Here is a 19,659-nt window from a genome sequence, read left to right as displayed (position 1 = left end):
AAACACTTGCAGATAGTCAAGTGTTTAGGACAACACTTGTTTGGAGGGGAGGGGCATGTTATGCCTTAGACAAGCCCAATGCTAACCTTAAAACCCCTTATTAAACAATAGACAAGCTGCATGCTAACCCTAAAACTCCTTATTTAGCCCTAGATATTGAATTATTACATTTTTATTGTTACATTGTTATGTAGGCCGTAACCTTTGCTTGTACCCTTTCATTATAACTCTACCCTTTGTCTCCAATATATATACCAAGGGTACCTAGTCTCAGGGCCATCATATCTTGTCTTGTATTGTATTTATAATTTATTGTAAAAGGAGTTTCTACCCTCGAAGTGGATTGTATGCATTGACTTCTTATCATTCTTAAGTTGCATGGTTCATAGCATTGTCACACCTAAAGCATTGGATATGACTCAAGTCTTGCTTTTGCAAAAATAAACAATCTAATTCTTCCTCCTTGCTTGTCTATCCTTTCCCAAGTCCTTTCCTACCTCCTCTCTGCACCTTCCCAATGAAGGCTAGGTCTGGCATGTCATCCTTGTTCTTGTAACTAGTTGTGAATTGTAGTCTTGCCTCCTCTCCAATGCAAGCTTTCAACAACTACTCGAAGTCAAGTAACTTCTCTTGACCTCAGATAACTTGGACAAATTTGTGCCATGGTCTGAACTAGTTCATTATCCTTAATTGTGTCCCCAATTGCATCTATCTGATTTCTCAGCATTGCTATCTTTATAGATAGCCTATCACTGTATCTGTCTTGTTCATGCAGGTGGTACTGAGCTTGTTTTTTAAGAACATCTTCCTGAATATGCTTGCACTCTGGTAAAAGGTTCCCAAGGCATTGTACATCTCTTTAGCGGTCTTCTTCCCAATGACATGAGGGATTAGGTGATTTTTGATGGAGTCCAATAAGATTTGTTTTGCTGACACTGCCTTCTTTTTGTGTTCTCCCAAATCTTTGGGACTTATAGGTGACACAACCACCTTCTCCACAGGGTGCCATACGTTTGCCATTTCCGAGATGTTCTTCAATTCCAAATTCCATGTCACAAAGTTGGAGGCTTCCTCCAACAATTGACTCTTTGACATACTGGGAATGGCCATTACTGCATCTCCACCAAACAAGTTTTAATCTCCACTCAATAGGTCAACTAGGGTTTCACACCCCACAACCTTAGGTCCACGTGCCGATCACTGGTGCAGATCTGCTTCAGTCATTGAAGCCTGGACATACTGCCTGCTGAAGCCCTCTGACAGCTCTCTACCCCAGACAATTTGCCTCTCCATATAGGGAATCTGGAAGATTTAAAAAACTTGGTTCTGATTCCATGTTAAGTTTTCTCAAACCATGGTAGACAGATTCTGCACTCTAAAAGATATCTTATGAGAAATTAAACAGTGAATACTTAAAGCTACTAAAAACTGAGCTCTGTAATCAGTGCTAGAATCTGTAAATACAAACTGTAGAAACTTTATAATGGAAACAAAATAAATTCACTGTCAAAACCTGTTACTGCTTTTCATTACTTCTGAAAATGAAAATTGGCTACAAGAAAACAGAAAACTGCTAATTTCTGAACTGGGAACTGAATTAATAAAGCCTATACCTCTGCCTTCTTTATAGAATATAAGGTACAATGAATCTGGACACATGCACAACAGCACCTTAATTGGAAATGTTAAACCCTAACACTAAAGAGCCTCCCTTTCATGGATAGATGAGCCTAAGTGAAGTGAGCCTCTACTGTAGATGAACTGAGGCATGCAAACATACATTGTTCTAGAGATATGTACCCTAACTCAGACTTGAATTCACATGCATGAGTGCCTTGCTTAACTAGGAAAGGAAACTGTGTCCTCTAATTGTGCATGCAAATACCAAGTTCCGACTAAAGCAAAACCAGAAACATAACTGAACTGATAAATATAAAAGGCATCCAAACTGGAACTAAACTGAGGATGGCACATGCATGCTTGAACTCTATATATATATCTCTCTCTCTCCATAAATGCCCTTGTGCCTTCACTACTGCTGTATGGAATTGCTGAAGGAGGGCTGTATGGAGCTGCTGTACAGGATTCTGCTAGAGAAGGGTTTCCTTTCTGTACAAACCTGCACACATGTCACACATGCCTTGTCTGTATGCACCCAGGTCTCCTCTACCTACAGCTGCCATTAATGGCACTCTGCTGTACACTTTTTGAGCTGATAAAAATTCAGCAAGAAGACACAATACAAAAGGTTAAATCAATCAACTTATGTAAGTAAGCGAGTCACTGCACTATGCAGTGATATATAAATTTTGAAATATGCTTATGTTTTATTAATATAAGAATATGCTCATCAAGCACATTACCAAAAACTGGGTGACAGAAAAAGGTCACTGCCAATCTGTCAGATAAGGGATTAAAAGCAAAATTCGTACCCAAATATCAAAATGGAGTATTAACATTTAGAATCAAATCCCCATTCATACCAATCCTCAACTAACTAATCATTAGTGTTCGGGCATAAAAAGATACAGCATGCAAATATTAAAGTCTCTCCTGAAGTGTGCAACCATATCATTGCTGAAAACATTAAAACTGAAGAACGTGCAGCCTCTGTTGAGGGTCATTGTCATTGTGCTTCAAGGGTTAGCATGGAGCCTCAGGGGGTTTATCTAGTTCTGGGGGTCCCCAGCTGTTATTTACCTCTTCCTAAGCCTTTACCATGGGAATGCATGATATCTTGTTGGCTGCTAAGGGTTGTTGCATATCACCCTGACGACTATGTGGCCAACTGTGTCTTTGTTCTCACTGATCTCAGATTTGCTAGCAAGGAATCGGGGCCAATGATGGCCTGATCCTTGACATCTGACATTTTGGAAGGCACAAGAGATCTAGAGTGGAGTGCTCTAGTGATACTAGGTTCATAGTACAGGGAGCTCTACTTCAATATTCTAGAAGCTGTTGAAGGTGCCCCAGAGTGAGCATTTTCCAGTTTGAGCCTGAATCTACATAGACAGTAACTATAACAGCCCTGTTTGATCACTAAAAGATTTGGTTTTTCTATACGCCGAGGAAAGAGGAAATTGGGGATGCTTGAACTATGCCTCCCATGCATGGCATTCTCACCCCAACTCTGGAGTGTTAGTTTTGAGTTTTTGAGTTCTCAGCAGTGCTTGCATCTACATTTTCACTCCACTTCTCAGTTTCATGGTCCTAGATAATTGTTCTGATCTCATGTAGACTTGCTTCATGATCTGATCTAGCATAGTTTAGACCTGCTTCATGCTTTTATAGGAGTGGCCTTCACATTGCCACTTGAATCCCACACTGTTCTACTTAACAGTTCCTTTGACCTATTTGTGGTTAGTAGTTGGACATTAATAAAATTATGTTGTCTTATCTACATAGTTGAAATTGATTTCGTCACAAGTCTTCTATGAATGAAAAAGAATTTTGAACCTGAGTAGATGCCAGACCCAATTGAAGGCATCATGATGGACAGCATGATCCGAGTTCAGTTGTCACCCATAGAATCACTTCCCAAGTAAAGCCAAGTTTGAGCTAAATGTCTGGACTCTGCATAGATCATTTAACCAATTGTAGGTCACCTTGGCCTTGAACCTAAATATATGCTTAAGGGATTTGGCCTTTCCCCAAAAAGCTTAGGACAAAAGGGTGAGGTTAAAATGGAACATGAACTGACCAAAAACAAGGCCACCATTAAGGACCATGGTCAAATGGCCTTCTTGGGATCCAGATGCGATTTTGAAATTGACTGATGCTGGAAAAGCTAAGTGTTGCTTTAGGTCTTCTTGGGATCCAGATGCGATTCCAAATCAACTGAAGCTGGAAAAGCTAATTGTCACTTTAGGATTAAGTTGCCAGATTTTCTTCAGTTCTGCATCCCATGGAGTTTGGCTGAGCCACTTATTATCCATCAACAAGCTTTTGTTTAATAAAAGATTCCTGGAATTCCATCCCCAGTCTTTCCACTAGTTCTGTGGAGGCTTAACACCAATTTTGAAAGACAAACTAGTAGGACTTAGCAACCAAACTCTGAAGTCTCTCAAAATTAAACTAATGTAAGTGATGGGTTTTTATTCTTGCAGTTTTGTTTCATTTGTCCCAATGATTCCAATCCCTTCTCTCTGAGGAGAAGATATCTTGGAGAGATCTAATGCCTTTGCAGAGAAAGTGGAAAGCCAAGAGGCACGCGTTCTCTGTGAGGGTTTTGGTCCTCATTAAGCAAAACTGGAGGCCACCTGGTGGAGTGAATAATCAAAAGCCCATTCCTATATTGGTTCCCTCTCCAATGCAAGGAAGACTTGATGGCTTCCCAATCTTTCCAAATGCTCTTGACAACATGAGCCTTGTATCTTAACTGGGAACGGGTGATATATGGAGGGTCTGCAAGTTGAGGCCACATCAACCTTGTTTTGCGCCGGGCACTCCAGAAGTAATACAATTGTAAAGAAAGAATTTCCAGGCTTCATCTTGATTCTCCTTCTATTGACCTGATTATTTAGTTGCACAGAAGGCCAACCTTTTTTGTGCATGTTGATGATGCCCAACCCAACCTAATCTTTTGGAGTGCAACATAGGCTCTAGTTGATATCTTGGAAGCCTTTCTTACATTCCAAATTTCAATTAGCCCGAAGAAAATATTACAGGACCTTCTCAACTCTGACATATGCAGCTACTGAAGGGTCGAAAGCAGGAAGCAAGACTAACAGCACTTTAGTGCAGGTTTGTTAGTGGCCTGAGAATGAAAGTCATCTGGTAATCCATTTAGCCACCTTTTGCTCATTCCTATTCACCACTGATTGCTAAAATGCCTTAGGGGAGGCTGAGAGAATCTCTAAGAAGTTTAAAATTTGATCTTGTTTAATCTAGGTCCTTTCTGTATCTGTTAACCACTTAGGTAGATGGTCAACACTCTGGTGATATGTCAATGTTTTCTTCCACTGGATTTTGGAACCTGAAGTAGGTCAAAGTTGTCCAAGCATTCAATTATACTTAAAGTATGAGACTTCATCTTCCTGAATGGTTAGGAGTTGGCAGTAAAATTTCCTTTTGATCAACTGCAAGTCTTGTTTGTCCCCTAGATCCACTTTTGAAGATAGCCCAGAACTTGTGCTACCATGACATATAGTGCAGGTGCGAATGGGCAACCTGGCCTAATTTATCAGCACAGACCAATCTTCTCAAATTTAATTCCATTTGAAGGCAACATGATGAACAACTTGATCCAAGTTCGTTTGTCACCCAATGGATCACTTTCCAAGTAAAGCTGAGTTTGAGCAAAATGTCGACATAGAGCATTGGACCAATTGTAGATCACCTTGGTCTTGAACCTAAATAGTAGCTCAAGGGATTTGAACTTTTCACAAAAAGTATAGAACGAAACGTTGAGGTCAGAATGGAACATGATTCGACCAACAACAAGGCCACCATACGTTAAGGACCATGCACAAATGGCCTTCTTGGGATCCAGATGTGATTTCCAAATCGACTGAAGCTGGGAAAGCTAAGTGTCTCTTTAGAATTAAGTTGCCAGATTTTTTTAGTTCTGCATCCCATAAAGTTTGGCTGAGCCACTTTTTTGTTTGTTTGCTAGTTTATGTGAGTCCTGAGATGACTGACATGACTAACCTATGGCTTGAGTAGTCGCGACCCAGGGGCATCTAAGCGTCGAAATCACTTGGGGATTGCACCCGGCTTGGGCCACACTGGCCCTTAGCATGGCTGGATTTTTGCCCACGGAGTTTCAATCTGGTGACCTTTACACCATGGAGAGCCTAAACAAAACATCCTGTCACCGCTTGCTTTACTCCCCGTGGGCTGGCTGAGACACTAATTATACATCAACAATCTTGTATTTAACAATGGGATTTCTGCGATTCTAGACTGAATCTTTCTACTTATTTTGTGGAGGCTTAAACACCAATTTTGAATGACAAATTATTAGGATCCAGGAGCTAAACTCTGAAGTTTCTCAAAAGTAACTTACATGAGCATGTGTTTTTAATCTTGAAGTTTTGATTCAATTTGTCCCAAGGATTACAATCCCATCTTTCTTAGAAGAAGATATGCTGGAGAGACCTAATTCCTTTGTGGAGAAAGTGGAAGGCCGAGAGCCATGAGTTTTTTGTGAGGGCTTTGTCCTTATTGAGCAAAACTAGAGTTCACCTGAGGGAATGAATAATCAAAAGTCCACTCCTAAATTGGTTCCCTCTTTAATTCAAGGAAGCCTTGATGGCTTCCCAATCTTTTCCAGTTACTATTGTGAACATATGAGCTTTCTATCTGAAGTACACAGGGGTGATAAAAAGGGTCTGCTAGTTGAGACCATGTCAACCGTGTTTTGGACAAGACACTCCGAAGTAATACAATTGTAAAGAAAGAATTTCCCGGTTTCATCTCTTTCAATTGACCTGATTATTCAGTTGCATATAAGGCCAACCTTTTTTGTGTACATTGCTGATGCCTAACCCAACATAATCTTTTGGAGCATGACACAGGCTCTAGTCAATATGTTGGAAGCTCCTCAGGTAGACAGTCAAGGCTCTGGTGATGGCACAACGTTTTCTTCTTCTTAATTTTGGAACTTGAGGCAGGTCAAAGTTGTCCAAGATTTCAATGACACCTCAAGTTGGAGATTACATCTTCCTGAATGGTTAGGAATCGGCATTAATATGCCCATTGATAAACTGCAAGTCTTGTCTGCCCCCTAGATTCACTTTTGGAGATGGTCCACACTTGTGCTACCATGACATATAATGCATGTGCCAATGAGCAACCTGGCCTAATTGATAATCACATATCAATCTTCTCAAATTTAATGCCATAGATGGCAAGGAAGGCTGAAGCATTGACATATAATATTGACAATTGGCAAAATGTTGGGGTCAGTTGCTGCCTGATTCCACAGCTAAGGTTACGTGGAGAAAGTCTCTAACTCCACTTGGTGTGGCCTTGGGGCAAGCTAAGAGTTGGGGTTGTCACCCAAATCCCAACTCCACCATTTGCGCTCTCTCCCAGATGAAGCCAAGGTGTTGAAATTTTGAAGTTCTATGCTGCAACAATTGCTTATTCCCAAACCTCTTTCTTCTGCAATATTAGTTAAGAAATTGTAGATAGAACACACACCATATAAACCATATGCAAAATAGAAGACAACCAAAACACGAGGAGACACAAAGAATTTAGGTCCAATGACAAAGGCAAAACCCACAAGGGAAAAACCCAACAGGATTCTTCTATTAGAAATCAAATGTTCAACAGAGATACATAATACAATGAGAGAAAGAAGAAGTTCACCCAAATCTAAAGAAGATCTTTGATAGCTGTAGTTGATGCAAACATCAAATTATTTTGGTTCATCAAGATCTGCTCTTACTATTCAAGACTCTCTCTCTCTCTCACAATTCTTCTCTATTCTCTCTAACTCTCTCTTTCTCAAGTTCGTACTTCTCCTTTCACAATGCACAAGTGAGTAATAGAGAGGATGAGAGGCACAAATATATAGGAAGAGCAAGGAGGTCGAATTCATGAAGGAGTAACTCCCATGCCTTGAGGAGGAGTTACATATGCCAAAATAAGAGTGTAACTTATGCCATAAAGGAGGTACGCTTGCATTAGTAACTCATGCCATCAAGAGGGAGTACACATGCCTTAGTAACTTATGCCATCAAGAGGGAGTATGCATGCCTTAGTAATTCAAGCCATTAAGGAGAAGTGTAACATATGCATTAAAGAGGTGTAAGAGGAATCTTTTTATGACGAGCCATTAAAGTGTGTAAGAGAGAGTAAGAGGTGCGTAAGAGCATTAAAGAGAGAGAGGAAGAGAGAGTAACATATCATTGAATGAGAGAGAGTTCGATTTGCCATCAAGGAGAGAGAGAGATGTGAAGTGGCATGATTGAGTGCCAAGTAGGAGAGGGTGACATGGAATTTCATTTTAATAATAATATTATAGTATCACAAGGATAATAATAATATTAAATATATATATTGATGATTAAATTAAAAATTAAACAATTGAAATTGAATAATGGTAAGTTAAGTGATTTTCCATCATCTATATATGATTACCAATGGTAGTCATGGTTTCAATGATAGACACGACTTTCTATTTTTAGAAATTCACTCTAGAATAGTTAGAAATGAAATTTCATTTAAGGAAATTCATTCCATAACAACCAATTTTCAATACAAGGGGGGTAGCTCCTAAAGGAAATCTAAAGCTTAGTTGTGCTAAACAAGGTTCTAGGAGATTAAAAGATTAGTTAATTATGAGACACATCAACCATCAAATTAACCATGCAAGTACCTTAGCAAGTAAAGGACATGACCATGAGCATATGAATCAAATAGATAATGATATCAACAAGATATATCCATTGCAAGACTTGAAATAAATAGACTAGTGCTCAATAAGTAAAACTTGCAAAGAAGTAAATGTTCAAGGAAGAATAGATTACTTGTAAAGTAAAAGCAAGTACTTGACATGTAAAGATAACAATTAAGATATAATTGCACTTGGAAAGTAAAGATTGTTCACATGAGAAAACTTGAAAGAAAGTTGGACCATTGAAAGATACTTCAAGATAATTAACAAGATCCAATATAAGCAATAAACCCTAAGTGCTTCAAGATACACAAGTGAACTTAAATGAATTGCTCCAAGTTCAAGAAAGTAAATACTTGCGAGAGTTAATCCACAATGCTTGCAAAATAAGAAATGCTACTTGAAAAGTAAATGGTATTTGCAAATAAAACTCAATAAACTCAAGGTAGCATAAGCATGAGAATTGTATTGCAAGTAAAGTAAAATGTGACGTAGAGAGTGCTCTTGGTTAATTTTATTAGACCTACTCTAGCCTATTCTAAGGCGAGAATTTCTTTTCTAAGGTTTTGCCCTTATAGGGATAGGGATGGTAGCAAGGGGCCTCAAGTGGAGAAGCTTCGCTTCATTACCAAAGATCCACCTAGTCCCTCAAGTCTACCCACGTGCAATTGTTTCGACGCAAGACTCAATCATACCCTAAGTTCTAACTGCATGGTCATGTGTTTACCTTCTCACAAACTTGGGAAAATAAAATCAAGGAAGGGGTCATAGTCTCTGTTCAACCAACTTATGTTGGAGGTTAGTTTTAGAGAGTAAAATGATGAATTGCAATTGCTAAAGGATGTTCAAAGTAAAGTGACAAGTTGCAAAACCACTTGTAAATTGCTCCAAATGTAAAGTTGTGAATGAAATGTAAGTTGATAGATAAACTAAATTAAGGAGAACTATGTAAGCAAATAGAAAAATAGATTGTTGTGAACTAGATTGTGGGTGAAAGAAATTAAACTAACAAACTAGATGGAACTTGCAATTTGCTCTAAGTGTAAAGATTGCTCAAAGCAACTTTCAAATGATACAAATTGCAAATGAGGTAAATCAAATGAGCATGGTGCTACCAAAGCATGAATCTTGAGATTAGTAAATGTTACAATGTAAATGAAAACTATACTAACATGGAAATTGAAACTAGATTGTTGATGGCATTAAAGTGTAATGAAAGGTAAATGAGATGAAATGGAAAACTTGTAAAATGAATAATTAGCATGAAATCAAAGCATGTAAGTAAGCATGAAAATTTACTTGACAATGAAGTGAGAAAGAGAAAGCATAAGCATATGGAATAAGCAAGTTAGCATGAAATGAAAGTGTGAGAGATTAACAAACTAAATCTAACTCCAAGAAAGAGATGGAGAGCAAATCAAACACCATGCAAGCAGTGTTTTAAAAACCGTTCTTAAAAACCGGTTACCGGTCTAACCGGCCGGTTAGCAAGCCTGCCGGTCTAAACCGGCCAAAAAACCCGGTTTGAATGCTGATTTATCCATTTTTGTGCCCTAACCGGTGAAAACCGGCCGGTTTAGGACGGAACCGGCCGGTTTGTAACAAACCGGCCGGTTTTAGGCCACCTGCTTGTTTGTTCCCTATTTCTACAGTAAGTTTTGGTCCTACTTCATGCAAAGTCCTTCCATGACAATGTCTACAGTGGGGTTTTGAAGAATTGCTGCAAAATGGATTGTTATATTCCAACCAGCATGATGTTCTGCTATGTGGATAAAAGATTTGTTCGGTGCCTCTACGGTAGAAAAGGCCTCATTAATCTTTCTGCAGACGTTTAATTGACAGCAATATCATAAGGAGAATTGAGAAGGTCCATTGAATTCCTCTGTGTGTGGATCAATATTTAACCCGGAGAAAAAATGCAGAGATTAACTTGTTTTCAAAGAGGGAAATTGACCAAGGTGGTATCTGGTGACTGGTAAAATTTTCCTAGATCAAATAAGACTTCCTGGGGTGCATTTGGTACCTGAAAACGCAGATATCAATACTCAGCTTAAAGATCCAATGGAAGTAGCTGGAACTTCCACTGATGAGAAAGCCAATCCATTGGCAGATTTCTTCTTTATAGAAGAAGTTCGCAAGTATATTACAAATTTACAGTAAAGGAAAACAGATTGGGTAAGAAGAATTTTCTTGGAGCAAATGGAACGTTCCCAAGCATTGGTCATGCTTGCTTTTCCATGAAAGAAGAACTTGAAGAATACATGGGCTATGATATTGGTGACTACTGTAAAGATGACTGGAATATAGCTCAAAAATTAATGGTTCATGGATGTGATCCTTTACCAAGAAGAAGATGTTTTGCAAGAGCTCCTAAGTATTACCAGAAACCATTTCCCATCAATGAATCCCTTTGGAAGCTCCCGGATGATAGGAATGTTCGTTGGAGTCATTACCAGTGCAAGAATTTCACATGTTTAGCAAACAATAGGTCTCGCAAAGGATTTTTCAAATGTTCTGAATGCTTTAACTTGTTACCTTACTAGTCATGAATTTCCCAGATGGATGCAAGTTCAAAACTCTTCCAACAATCCAGGTTTTCTTATTGCTGATGTTCTGAGCATTAAACCTGGGGATATACGTATTGGGTTGGATTTCAGTATCGGAACTGGGACATTTGCAGCTAGAATGAGAGAGTTTAATGTAACAATTGTTTCAGCTACTATCAATCTTGGTGCTCCTTTCAGTGAGACAATTGCTCTTAGAGGACTTGTTCCTCTTTATCTAGCAATCAATCAGAGGTTACCCTTCTTTGACAACACATTGGATATCATCCATACTACGCAGTTTCTGGATGGTTGGATAGATCTACAATTCTTGGACTATGTCATCTTCGACTGGGATAGAGTTTTGAGGCCTGGAGGATTTCTATGGATCGACAGCTTTTTCTGCACTAGAAGTGATTTGGATGGTTATCATGGTTTTACATCTTAAAAATAGTTTTGTTTCATTAAAAATTAATTAGTTAATGTATTTTTTAAAAACCGGTTCGGTTAGACCAAACCAGTCCCGGTTAGACCGGTTCCGGTCGGTAAACCGGTTCATTAGGTGGACCGGTCCGGTCACCGGTTCCGGTTTTAAAAACATTGCATGCAAGAGGGACCTTTTCTCAAAGAGAGAAAGAGTGGGATGCCAAGGGGATGATCCCCAAGCTCTCCAAAAAAAGGTTACTCAAAGAGAGAAAGAGTGGGTTGCCAAGGGGATGATCCACAAGCTCTCCAAAAAAAGGTTACTCAAAGAGAGAGTGGGATGCCAAGGGGATGATTCCCAAGCCCTCCAAAAAAAGATTACCTTTATTAGTTGTTAGTGATGTGATGCCTCTCTTATAGGAATGAGAGCTTAAACTTAGGAAGAGTTACAACATAAGCTTGAAATCCAAATCACTCTCTCCCAATAAGTTACAAATAAATGATTACAAATCTACTTTGATAAATTTGTTACAACAAAAAAGGCTTGAAAGCCTTGAGTGAATAATGAGATACAAGAAGTTTATAATCCCTCAAGCAAATGAGGTTCTAGAAGAAGTGATGAGTGATGAGGTTGGGTTATTGACAATTCAAAGGTGAGGTGACTCCAAGGCAATGCACTTTGAATATTTTTCCCAAACTTGAATTGCCTCTAATCCTTTTCCAATCGAACTCACCTCCAATCCAGGTGAGGTTATTGAAGGTTCAAAGGTGAGGTTACTCGAAGGAAATGCACTTTGAATCTTTTTTCCAAACTTGAATTGCCTCTAATCCTTTCCCAATTGAACTCACCTCCAATCCCTATGCACAACAGATAGAACAAGTTAGTGTACATGAGATATAGAGAGCTGAAATATGTGAGAAGAAATCACATGCATGAGATGGAAAGAGGTTAAGAATCCAATGCAACTATAAAGTACACTTATATTACAAATTTCCTCACTAAAATCAGCTTGAAAGAGATTTAATGAGTGAGAGTTGGGATTTAAACCCAACAACTTAGCCTCAAATGCTAGATAAAATCAATACTTGTGGAAATAGGAAAGGAAAATATTTAATTTTTTACAGATGGAAAATAAACATATGGCTCATGAAACCCCCTTTTCAATAAGTCTCTTGATATCCTTGGAGAATTCCTTGCTTGAGTGGTTTGTGGGCTCCTTGAGATCTTTGGAGTTGGATGGTCCAACCAAAGACTTCCCCAAACGCCAAAGGAACTTGGTAACCTGTCCTTTGAAGACACTAATGCTTGCAAACCAATTGTTGGTGCAAAAGAGTCTTGGCATATAGAAGCCAAGTTGATTTTGTTATTCAACCGAGAATAACAAGCTACAACAAGAGCACAAGATATACCAAGCGCAAAAGAGATTGTAGATAGCTACAAATCTCTTCTCCCTATATAATAGTGCCCTTAGGCAAATGCACAAAATCAACTAGATAGAAATGTAAACTCAATGGAAGATAATCACATAAATGAATAACAACATCAAATGAAACAAGTATACCTCATCCACAAACATTAGCACCACAACACCAAGAAGTATCCCCCAAAAACTTTATTATTAGCTCAATGGCAATTCCAGCGTAGTAACAATAAGCACAAGCTTCCAACCATGGGCAAATGGGAGCTCTCAATGTGGATTTATACAAGAATGGGAGAAAATTCCAATGAAGAAACCAATGACAAGTGGAGGAGGAAATCCCAAAGTAGGAAGTCTCATTCCAAGTGTATGAGATCCCAGCCAAGTGTGAGGTCAAAATCTGAGATGTGGCAGCGTTTTTCTCCTTATCCCATGTGCCAAATTTGAGCTCTTTGTTTGGGCTGCCATGTGTGAGGTTGGGTGGTTAAAGGGGGAGAAATCTCCCAACAAATTCCCCAACCAAATGCCACGCGTTTCCTGTGATATGACACCTCTATAACCCAGCCAACAAACTGCCCTGCGTTAGCTTCAAACTGCTGCTAAGGATCTGCGTGGGTGCTGAAGAGAGTGGGCTATGTGTACAAGTGTAGAGGTGTTGGTTTGAGTGGAGAACAACCTCCACATATTTCTCAAATCAAGTCTTTGATAACTCCTTACCTATGCGTTGACCTCCAAGGAAAAATCTAGCAGCCACATAACCAATCGATCCCTTAATTTCTGGCCCACCAAATCGATTTTATGTGTGCATTAATTCTTGAGTTGATGTAATGTGCCGAATCGTCTATTGACTCCCCTTTGACTTGCCTTGATTTTCCACTTCATTTCCACATCATTTGGCATGCGGAAAAAATTATTATTTTCTCCACTTTATTATTTTTGACAATTTATTTCTAATTTACCCACTAGACATGGGAAAAGTGGGTTTTGAGGGTCAATAAGTGTTTTTTTATCCCTTAGAGTATGCCTTACAAGAATGTTGAGGTTGAGAGGTCTAATTTTGATTACTCACATCCCCCAACTTTTTTTGGCATCACATTATTACATTTTACATAAAAAATAATTAAAAAATCCTGTCCTGCAGGAAATTTTTAATTATTAAAAATTCCTATCTAGACTTAGTCAAATTTTGTGAAATTTCAGAGATAACCTAGCATGATAATATACATTGACTCTAGACACTAAGATGGACTTGGGGCTCAACCTTCAAGCCATCACCCCCGGCTCTAGGGGTATGCAATGAGTGAAAAAACTCAATTAATCATTCATCGTTAAAAAATGAGAATAATTAATTAAGTGAAAAAAAACACTCCAAAGTGTACTCGCTTGCTGATCAAGTCCCAATTCACCTAGGCCTGTTACATGGCTTTATTCATCATGCTAGTGGCATTTACACAATATCCCTTTAGGGTTGTGGAATCTGATGACTGAAAGAATGATGAAAGGGGAGAGAGAAGGGCCTGTAATGCCCTGCTGACTTCTGAACTCTGAAAAAAATTGAAGTATACACTGTGTCATGGGCATGGAGTCTTCACAGTATATGCCAGTTGCAACTTAGCAATCAACAGGGTCGAAACCCAAAGCTTGAAACATGTATGATGTGGCTAAGATGAATGGCCTCTCCACATGGTCATAGGCCTTTTTGAAATAAATCTTTAGAAAAAGAGTATTAGTACCAATTTCTTTGGCCTATTCCATACCTTCCCAGACCACAATTATATGGTCCAAACTATTGCAGTTTATAACCTGCTCTTTAATTTCAGTCAAGTCTCTTTTTCCTATTAAAGGTTGGACAGGACTGAGTTGCATGTAAACGTAAAGTATTATGTAAATCTTCTTGTTACATAAACTCGATATTGGCATCCTACACTTGAGTTACTGCTGGACTTACACTTTTAAAATTTGCCAAGAAGGGAACTCTAATTTTTTTTAACTTATTATTACCAACAATTTGACTGGTGATCCATTTAGTTCAGGTGTCCATTCCCAGCATTTCTTGGTTAATCATTTCTTCCTTTTAACTGATGGGTTCTTGTCATTGACCTTTTGCTGATCTGCTGGGAAAGAGACACCTGAACAAGATAGATCTCTTTATAACTGATGGGTTCTTGTCATTCATTTTTTGCTGATCTGCTGTTCCCAAATAAGTGATCTGATATTTTTAGATGTGTGCTTCATTTGGAATCTGGATAGAACTTTTGATAAGCATGTAAAAGTTTGTTGTTGTTTTTCTTGCTAGAGAGTCGAGACGTTTAAGATAGAGGAAAACTGGCATCTACTTTTCTCAACCTGCTCTTGGAACCACTTTGTATTTTTGAAATGTTTTATGGAGTTTATGGAGAAAATGGATGTAGTATACTTCCTTTTATGATTCTTATCCATGCAATAAATTGTTTGTCTGTTGAAGAATCATATCGAAGGCTTTAATATTTTTTTGGTGGAGGAAATATACCAGAACTATCGATCTGAAATTGCTCCTAAGAAATAGCCTTCTTATTTGGGTCATACACATGGTTGTATGTTTTGCACGTTTTTACGTCTGCTTTAAGTTGTCCTTAGATGACCCAGATGTTTTTTCAATTACTAGGCCACTTTACAACTTGACTGGAATGCTAAACACACTGGTCAAGTCAATACCATGTCAAGTAAACTGCCAGGAATGCGAAATGTGTTTCTTCCTGCCAAAACATTTCTTCTTTGCTGATGCCTTGTGATTTTCCTTATAAAGAGATCACTAGATTACCAATATGTATCCCTTTAACATCCACAACACTAATTCCAAAGTTTAGGATTTTGCACATTTCTGCCTGGAACCCTGTACCTATGAAACTGAACTTTATATTTTGTAGAATGTTAGGAATTGTGATTTCCGTTAAATCAAAACCTGCAGGTGTTAGTCAATGATCGCATCGCCAAAGATAAGGATCCACAAGAGGTGGTTAGTCCATGTTGCGAAACACACGGGGGAGTGCTGGTTTATCCAACGTCAAACAGTCTCCCCCCAGCACGAGCCGGGTGTGTATCAAACTCATGACCTACACTCTGATATGACTTGTTGGGAATCATGATTGCTGTTAGACCAAAGCCCGTAGGTGTTAGTCAACGAACGCATCACTAGAGATAAGAATCCAGGAGAGGCAGTTAGTCCATGTTGCGAAACACACAGACAGCGCTGGTTTATCCAATGTCCAACATAGAATTCAGAACTTGATTGATCATTATTGCCTTAAAATAACAGTTCGTTGCATCCTCAACATTTGTTCAGCCTACCTGTAAATCCTTCACATATCATTGTTCTCCTCTTCCTTCCAATGTTTGTGAGTTGAGCACTCATGTATCATAACATGCACTTGCTGGTGTTGTATCTAGTCTTTTTTTTTCCAAGGAAAATCTTATGGGGAAACCCAATGGATGCTTACCTACACTTGTGGATGGCATTTCCAGTAAACCTGTCGGCATGGACTAGTGCACCTCACCTAGGGGGATTTGAAACAGGGCATGAGCTGGCATGGAACTAGTGAAATGCCCAGCAACATTGGTGACAAACAATTAAGCTAACCCCTTTGGCTATGTAGTATCTAAGCTTCCAACCTATGCATGCACAATTTAGTTACCCTCTTTACTTGTTTGTATTAAATTGGACAATGCTAAATCAGTGCATATTTTATGGTGGTATAAAATAAGTCTATCGAACTACTCTGGTATTTTCTTGCATCTGTAGCTACTTTCATGATTCTACTTGTTGGAGCATTTTGTGCATGGAGACTTAGAAAAACAAACTAATATGATTGCATTACTGTTATTTAATGATTGGTCTTTCTAGTGTTAATGGAGAATATGATGGAGATTATCCATGCCTGCAGATCCCTACAAATAGAGCTGGGTTGATTGAATACAGAGCCCATCCATTCTGGGGGCAGCGGTATTGTCCTTCACATGAACATGATGACACTCCTCGGTGCTGTAGTTGCGAGCGTATGGAGGTAAGTGTTAGGTACCTTTGTACTACTGAGTAATATATCAGTTATTCACAAATAATGATCAAATGAATTTAAATAATAATAACAATAAATTATAAGAGCTATGACTAGAGTAAAAATGTTCTGGATGGTGGCATGACTAACAATAAATGTTTTCCTCATGTTATATGTGACCTCATCCTTCTCACTATATCAGTTATATATCTATTTATTACACATGTATCTATTATTTGTGTTGTCATCTTCTATTAAATGCTTTAGCAATTAAGAGGCCTGCTACAGTAAGGAATCACTGTAAAAGTTCGGGCCTATATGCTACCTTGACTACAGATCCCAAAATACAATTTCCAATTTTAAGTAGTAACTGTAGCTGGAAATTACATAGAATTATAAAATCTAGAATCCTACTGAGATAATTCATTAGTTGTTTATTGTACATGTTTCTATGGAGTTAAGGTTCTGTATAACATTCTAACATTTCTGTTTTTGGATTTAGCCAAGAGATGTACAATATATTTCCTTGGATGATGGGCGTAAACTATGCCTGGAGTGCCTGGACTCATCAATAATGGATACAGGAGAATGTCAACCTCTTTACCATGAAATTAGGGACTATTACGAAGGCATGATTATGAAATTAGACCAGCAAATACCTATGTTGTTGGTTGAAAGACAAGCATTAAATGAAGCAATGGAGGGTGAAAAGGATGTAAGTATTACTGTAGTGTTACTATCGTTTTTGTTTTCTAATCTCTTTCATCATGCCTCAAGGCTCAAACATGTGCCTGGTTCAACAATTTTTACTTTGTTTGCAGGGACACCATCATATGCCAGAAACTCGAGGACTGTGCCTTTCAGAAGAACAAACAGTCAGCAGTGTAAGAGTTCACTACTTTGTTCCAGTCAATACCTTATCCAGTTCTATGATTGGTAGTCTGTTCTGTAACATTATTGTGCCTTTCTTTTGTGACCAGATACTTAGAAGGCCAAAGATTGGAGCAGGAAATCGAATTACAGGCATGAGGACTGGGTCTCAGAAACTAACTCGGAGATGTGAAGTCACAGCCATTCTCATCCTTTATGGCCTTCCTAGGTACATAATTTGCACAAATGCATTTTTATCTGTTATTTTCACATTTGATTTGAATAATGTTACTAGCACGCGTTGGGACTTTAGTCCATCTAAGTTACATCTGATGCTTACACGTTGATTATTGAAACTTGTTCTTCATGATATTTGAACAACTAATTAAACTGTAAGATGATTCTATGGATACATGTTTAGAGTTGAGACTTGAGCCATGCAAATTTTTTTTTTTTTATCTTCGTTGAACAACTACTTTTGCCTGGTTAGTAAAATTTTCACATTTTCCAAAATAACGCTCTCTAGATTTCATTTTCTTCTTACCTTTTAAAGTTCATGTACCCATACTATTATGTATTCTCCAAGTTTCATTTCTTTAAGTGATATAAAGTTTGTTCTCTCCATATGTCCTTTGAGCTTTTTAGCAACGTTGATTCCTGAGGGTTCAGGTTACAGTGGAGAGAATAACTGTCGCTTTCACAGAAATCATGTTTACATGCATTGCATAATATTGTGGAGATAACTAAATTTGATGTGCGGAATAACACATTTATGATTCTATTAATTGAATAAATCTAAGATGTACGTATCTTATAGCATGGAATTGAGAGAAATGTGGCTACCTTTAATAGGTGAGAACCTATTGAACAACCTCTAGTAAATGCAGAGTTTTGCTGTGTTGAGGTGGAGGCATACAATTGACTAGTTGCCAGATGCACATAAGACTTTCTAACCCTCTTGTGTTAGCCAACTACTTCCTTTGATAAAAAATAATAATAAGAATCTAATTTTAAGGTCACGGCCAAGCCAGATACCAAATTGGTCTATGAGACCCCCTTGTTTTGTTAATTATACAAACCCTAACTTCTGGCAAGTTACTTCTCCGTAATTCACATGCTGTCAATTTAATTACTGCATATTACTGAATAAATGCACTGCTGGAATTTTAACAGGTAAATAAATAATTAAAATAGCAGAAGCAATGTAGCCAATCTCATACACATGCACGCAGAAAATTTTACCCTTGGAAATATGCTGTCCATTAACATTAGTTTTACAGCATGCAAGGGCTTAAGTTTCCACGCTGAGAAATTAGATGCCCACTGAGGAAAACCTGAATTTTTCCAGCTGAGAAAGACCCACTTCAGCCTCATCCGTATTGCCTGCAAACCTCCTGCTTGTGCTCCTGTCCTTGCTGCTCACCACACGTGCGAACTGCATGCAGCCTGTATGGGCTGTTAGTGCTGTACAGACCTGCCGGCACGCATGTCAGCTACCTGAGTACTGTGCACTGCTGTACGGGTCGATTTGCTTGCTGCCTGTTGCATATGTAGCAGCCTGTTGCTTTCTGTAACCTGCCAGCTGCTGTATGGTTGTCCTGTGGCCCTGTATGTTCTCTTTACTTGCAAATCTGCCCAGAAAACAGTCCTTCGCTTCTTGGCTGCTAGATCATTCTCTATTGCTGCACTTTGCTCTCTTCCTCTGGAATCTGGATACTTGGATAAATGTCCTCTCCACCCAATCAGTGAGATCCTTACTATCTCACTTTCTTGTGCTGACTTGATATGTCTTTTCCCTTAGCCTAGCCTCCTTTTATAAGTTTGAGTTATTGATTGAATCCACAACCCTAATCTCCAAAGTGATTGACAGTTGAGATTAGATCTCAACTTCACTTGAGATCAATGGTTGAGATTCATCTAATTCACTAATGCAAATAACCATTGCATTTCATTAGAGTTAACTTATTCTTATTAAAGGAAATTACTTTAATTAAAGTAATTTGCTAAGGTTAAAGGTCATGTGGATG

At 38.5% G+C, this 19,659-nt stretch overlaps 1 protein-coding gene and 1 pseudogene across 2 annotated transcripts in view; both read left to right on the top strand.

Annotated features, from left to right (window-relative positions):
- The window catches only part of LOC149147807 (LIM domain-containing protein HDR3-like), a 59,233-nt gene that overhangs the window by 13,024 nt on the left and 26,550 nt on the right, over positions 1–19,659 (top strand). For both annotated transcript variants that reach the window (XM_089445867.1, XM_089445868.1), the window contains 4 exons: positions 16,652–16,771; positions 17,265–17,477; positions 17,584–17,646; positions 17,743–17,861. In XM_089445867.1, the coding sequence (XP_089301993.1) occupies positions 16,652–16,771; positions 17,265–17,477; positions 17,584–17,646; positions 17,743–17,861 (515 nt within the window). The remainder of the gene's footprint in view (positions 1–16,651; positions 16,772–17,264; positions 17,478–17,583; positions 17,647–17,742; positions 17,862–19,659) is intronic.
- LOC149147808 (putative methyltransferase At1g29790) lies at positions 10,182–12,483 on the top strand (annotated as a pseudogene).

This window comes from Pinus tabuliformis, chromosome 9 (assembly GCF_031772625.1).
Source record: "Pinus tabuliformis cultivar Carrire ecotype Pingquan chromosome 9, CPIR1, whole genome shotgun sequence".
Classification (NCBI taxonomy): Eukaryota; Viridiplantae; Streptophyta; class Pinopsida; order Pinales; family Pinaceae; genus Pinus; species Pinus tabuliformis.
The sequence above is the reverse complement of the archived record's forward strand: the minus strand, read 5'-3'. Positions and strand labels throughout refer to the sequence as shown.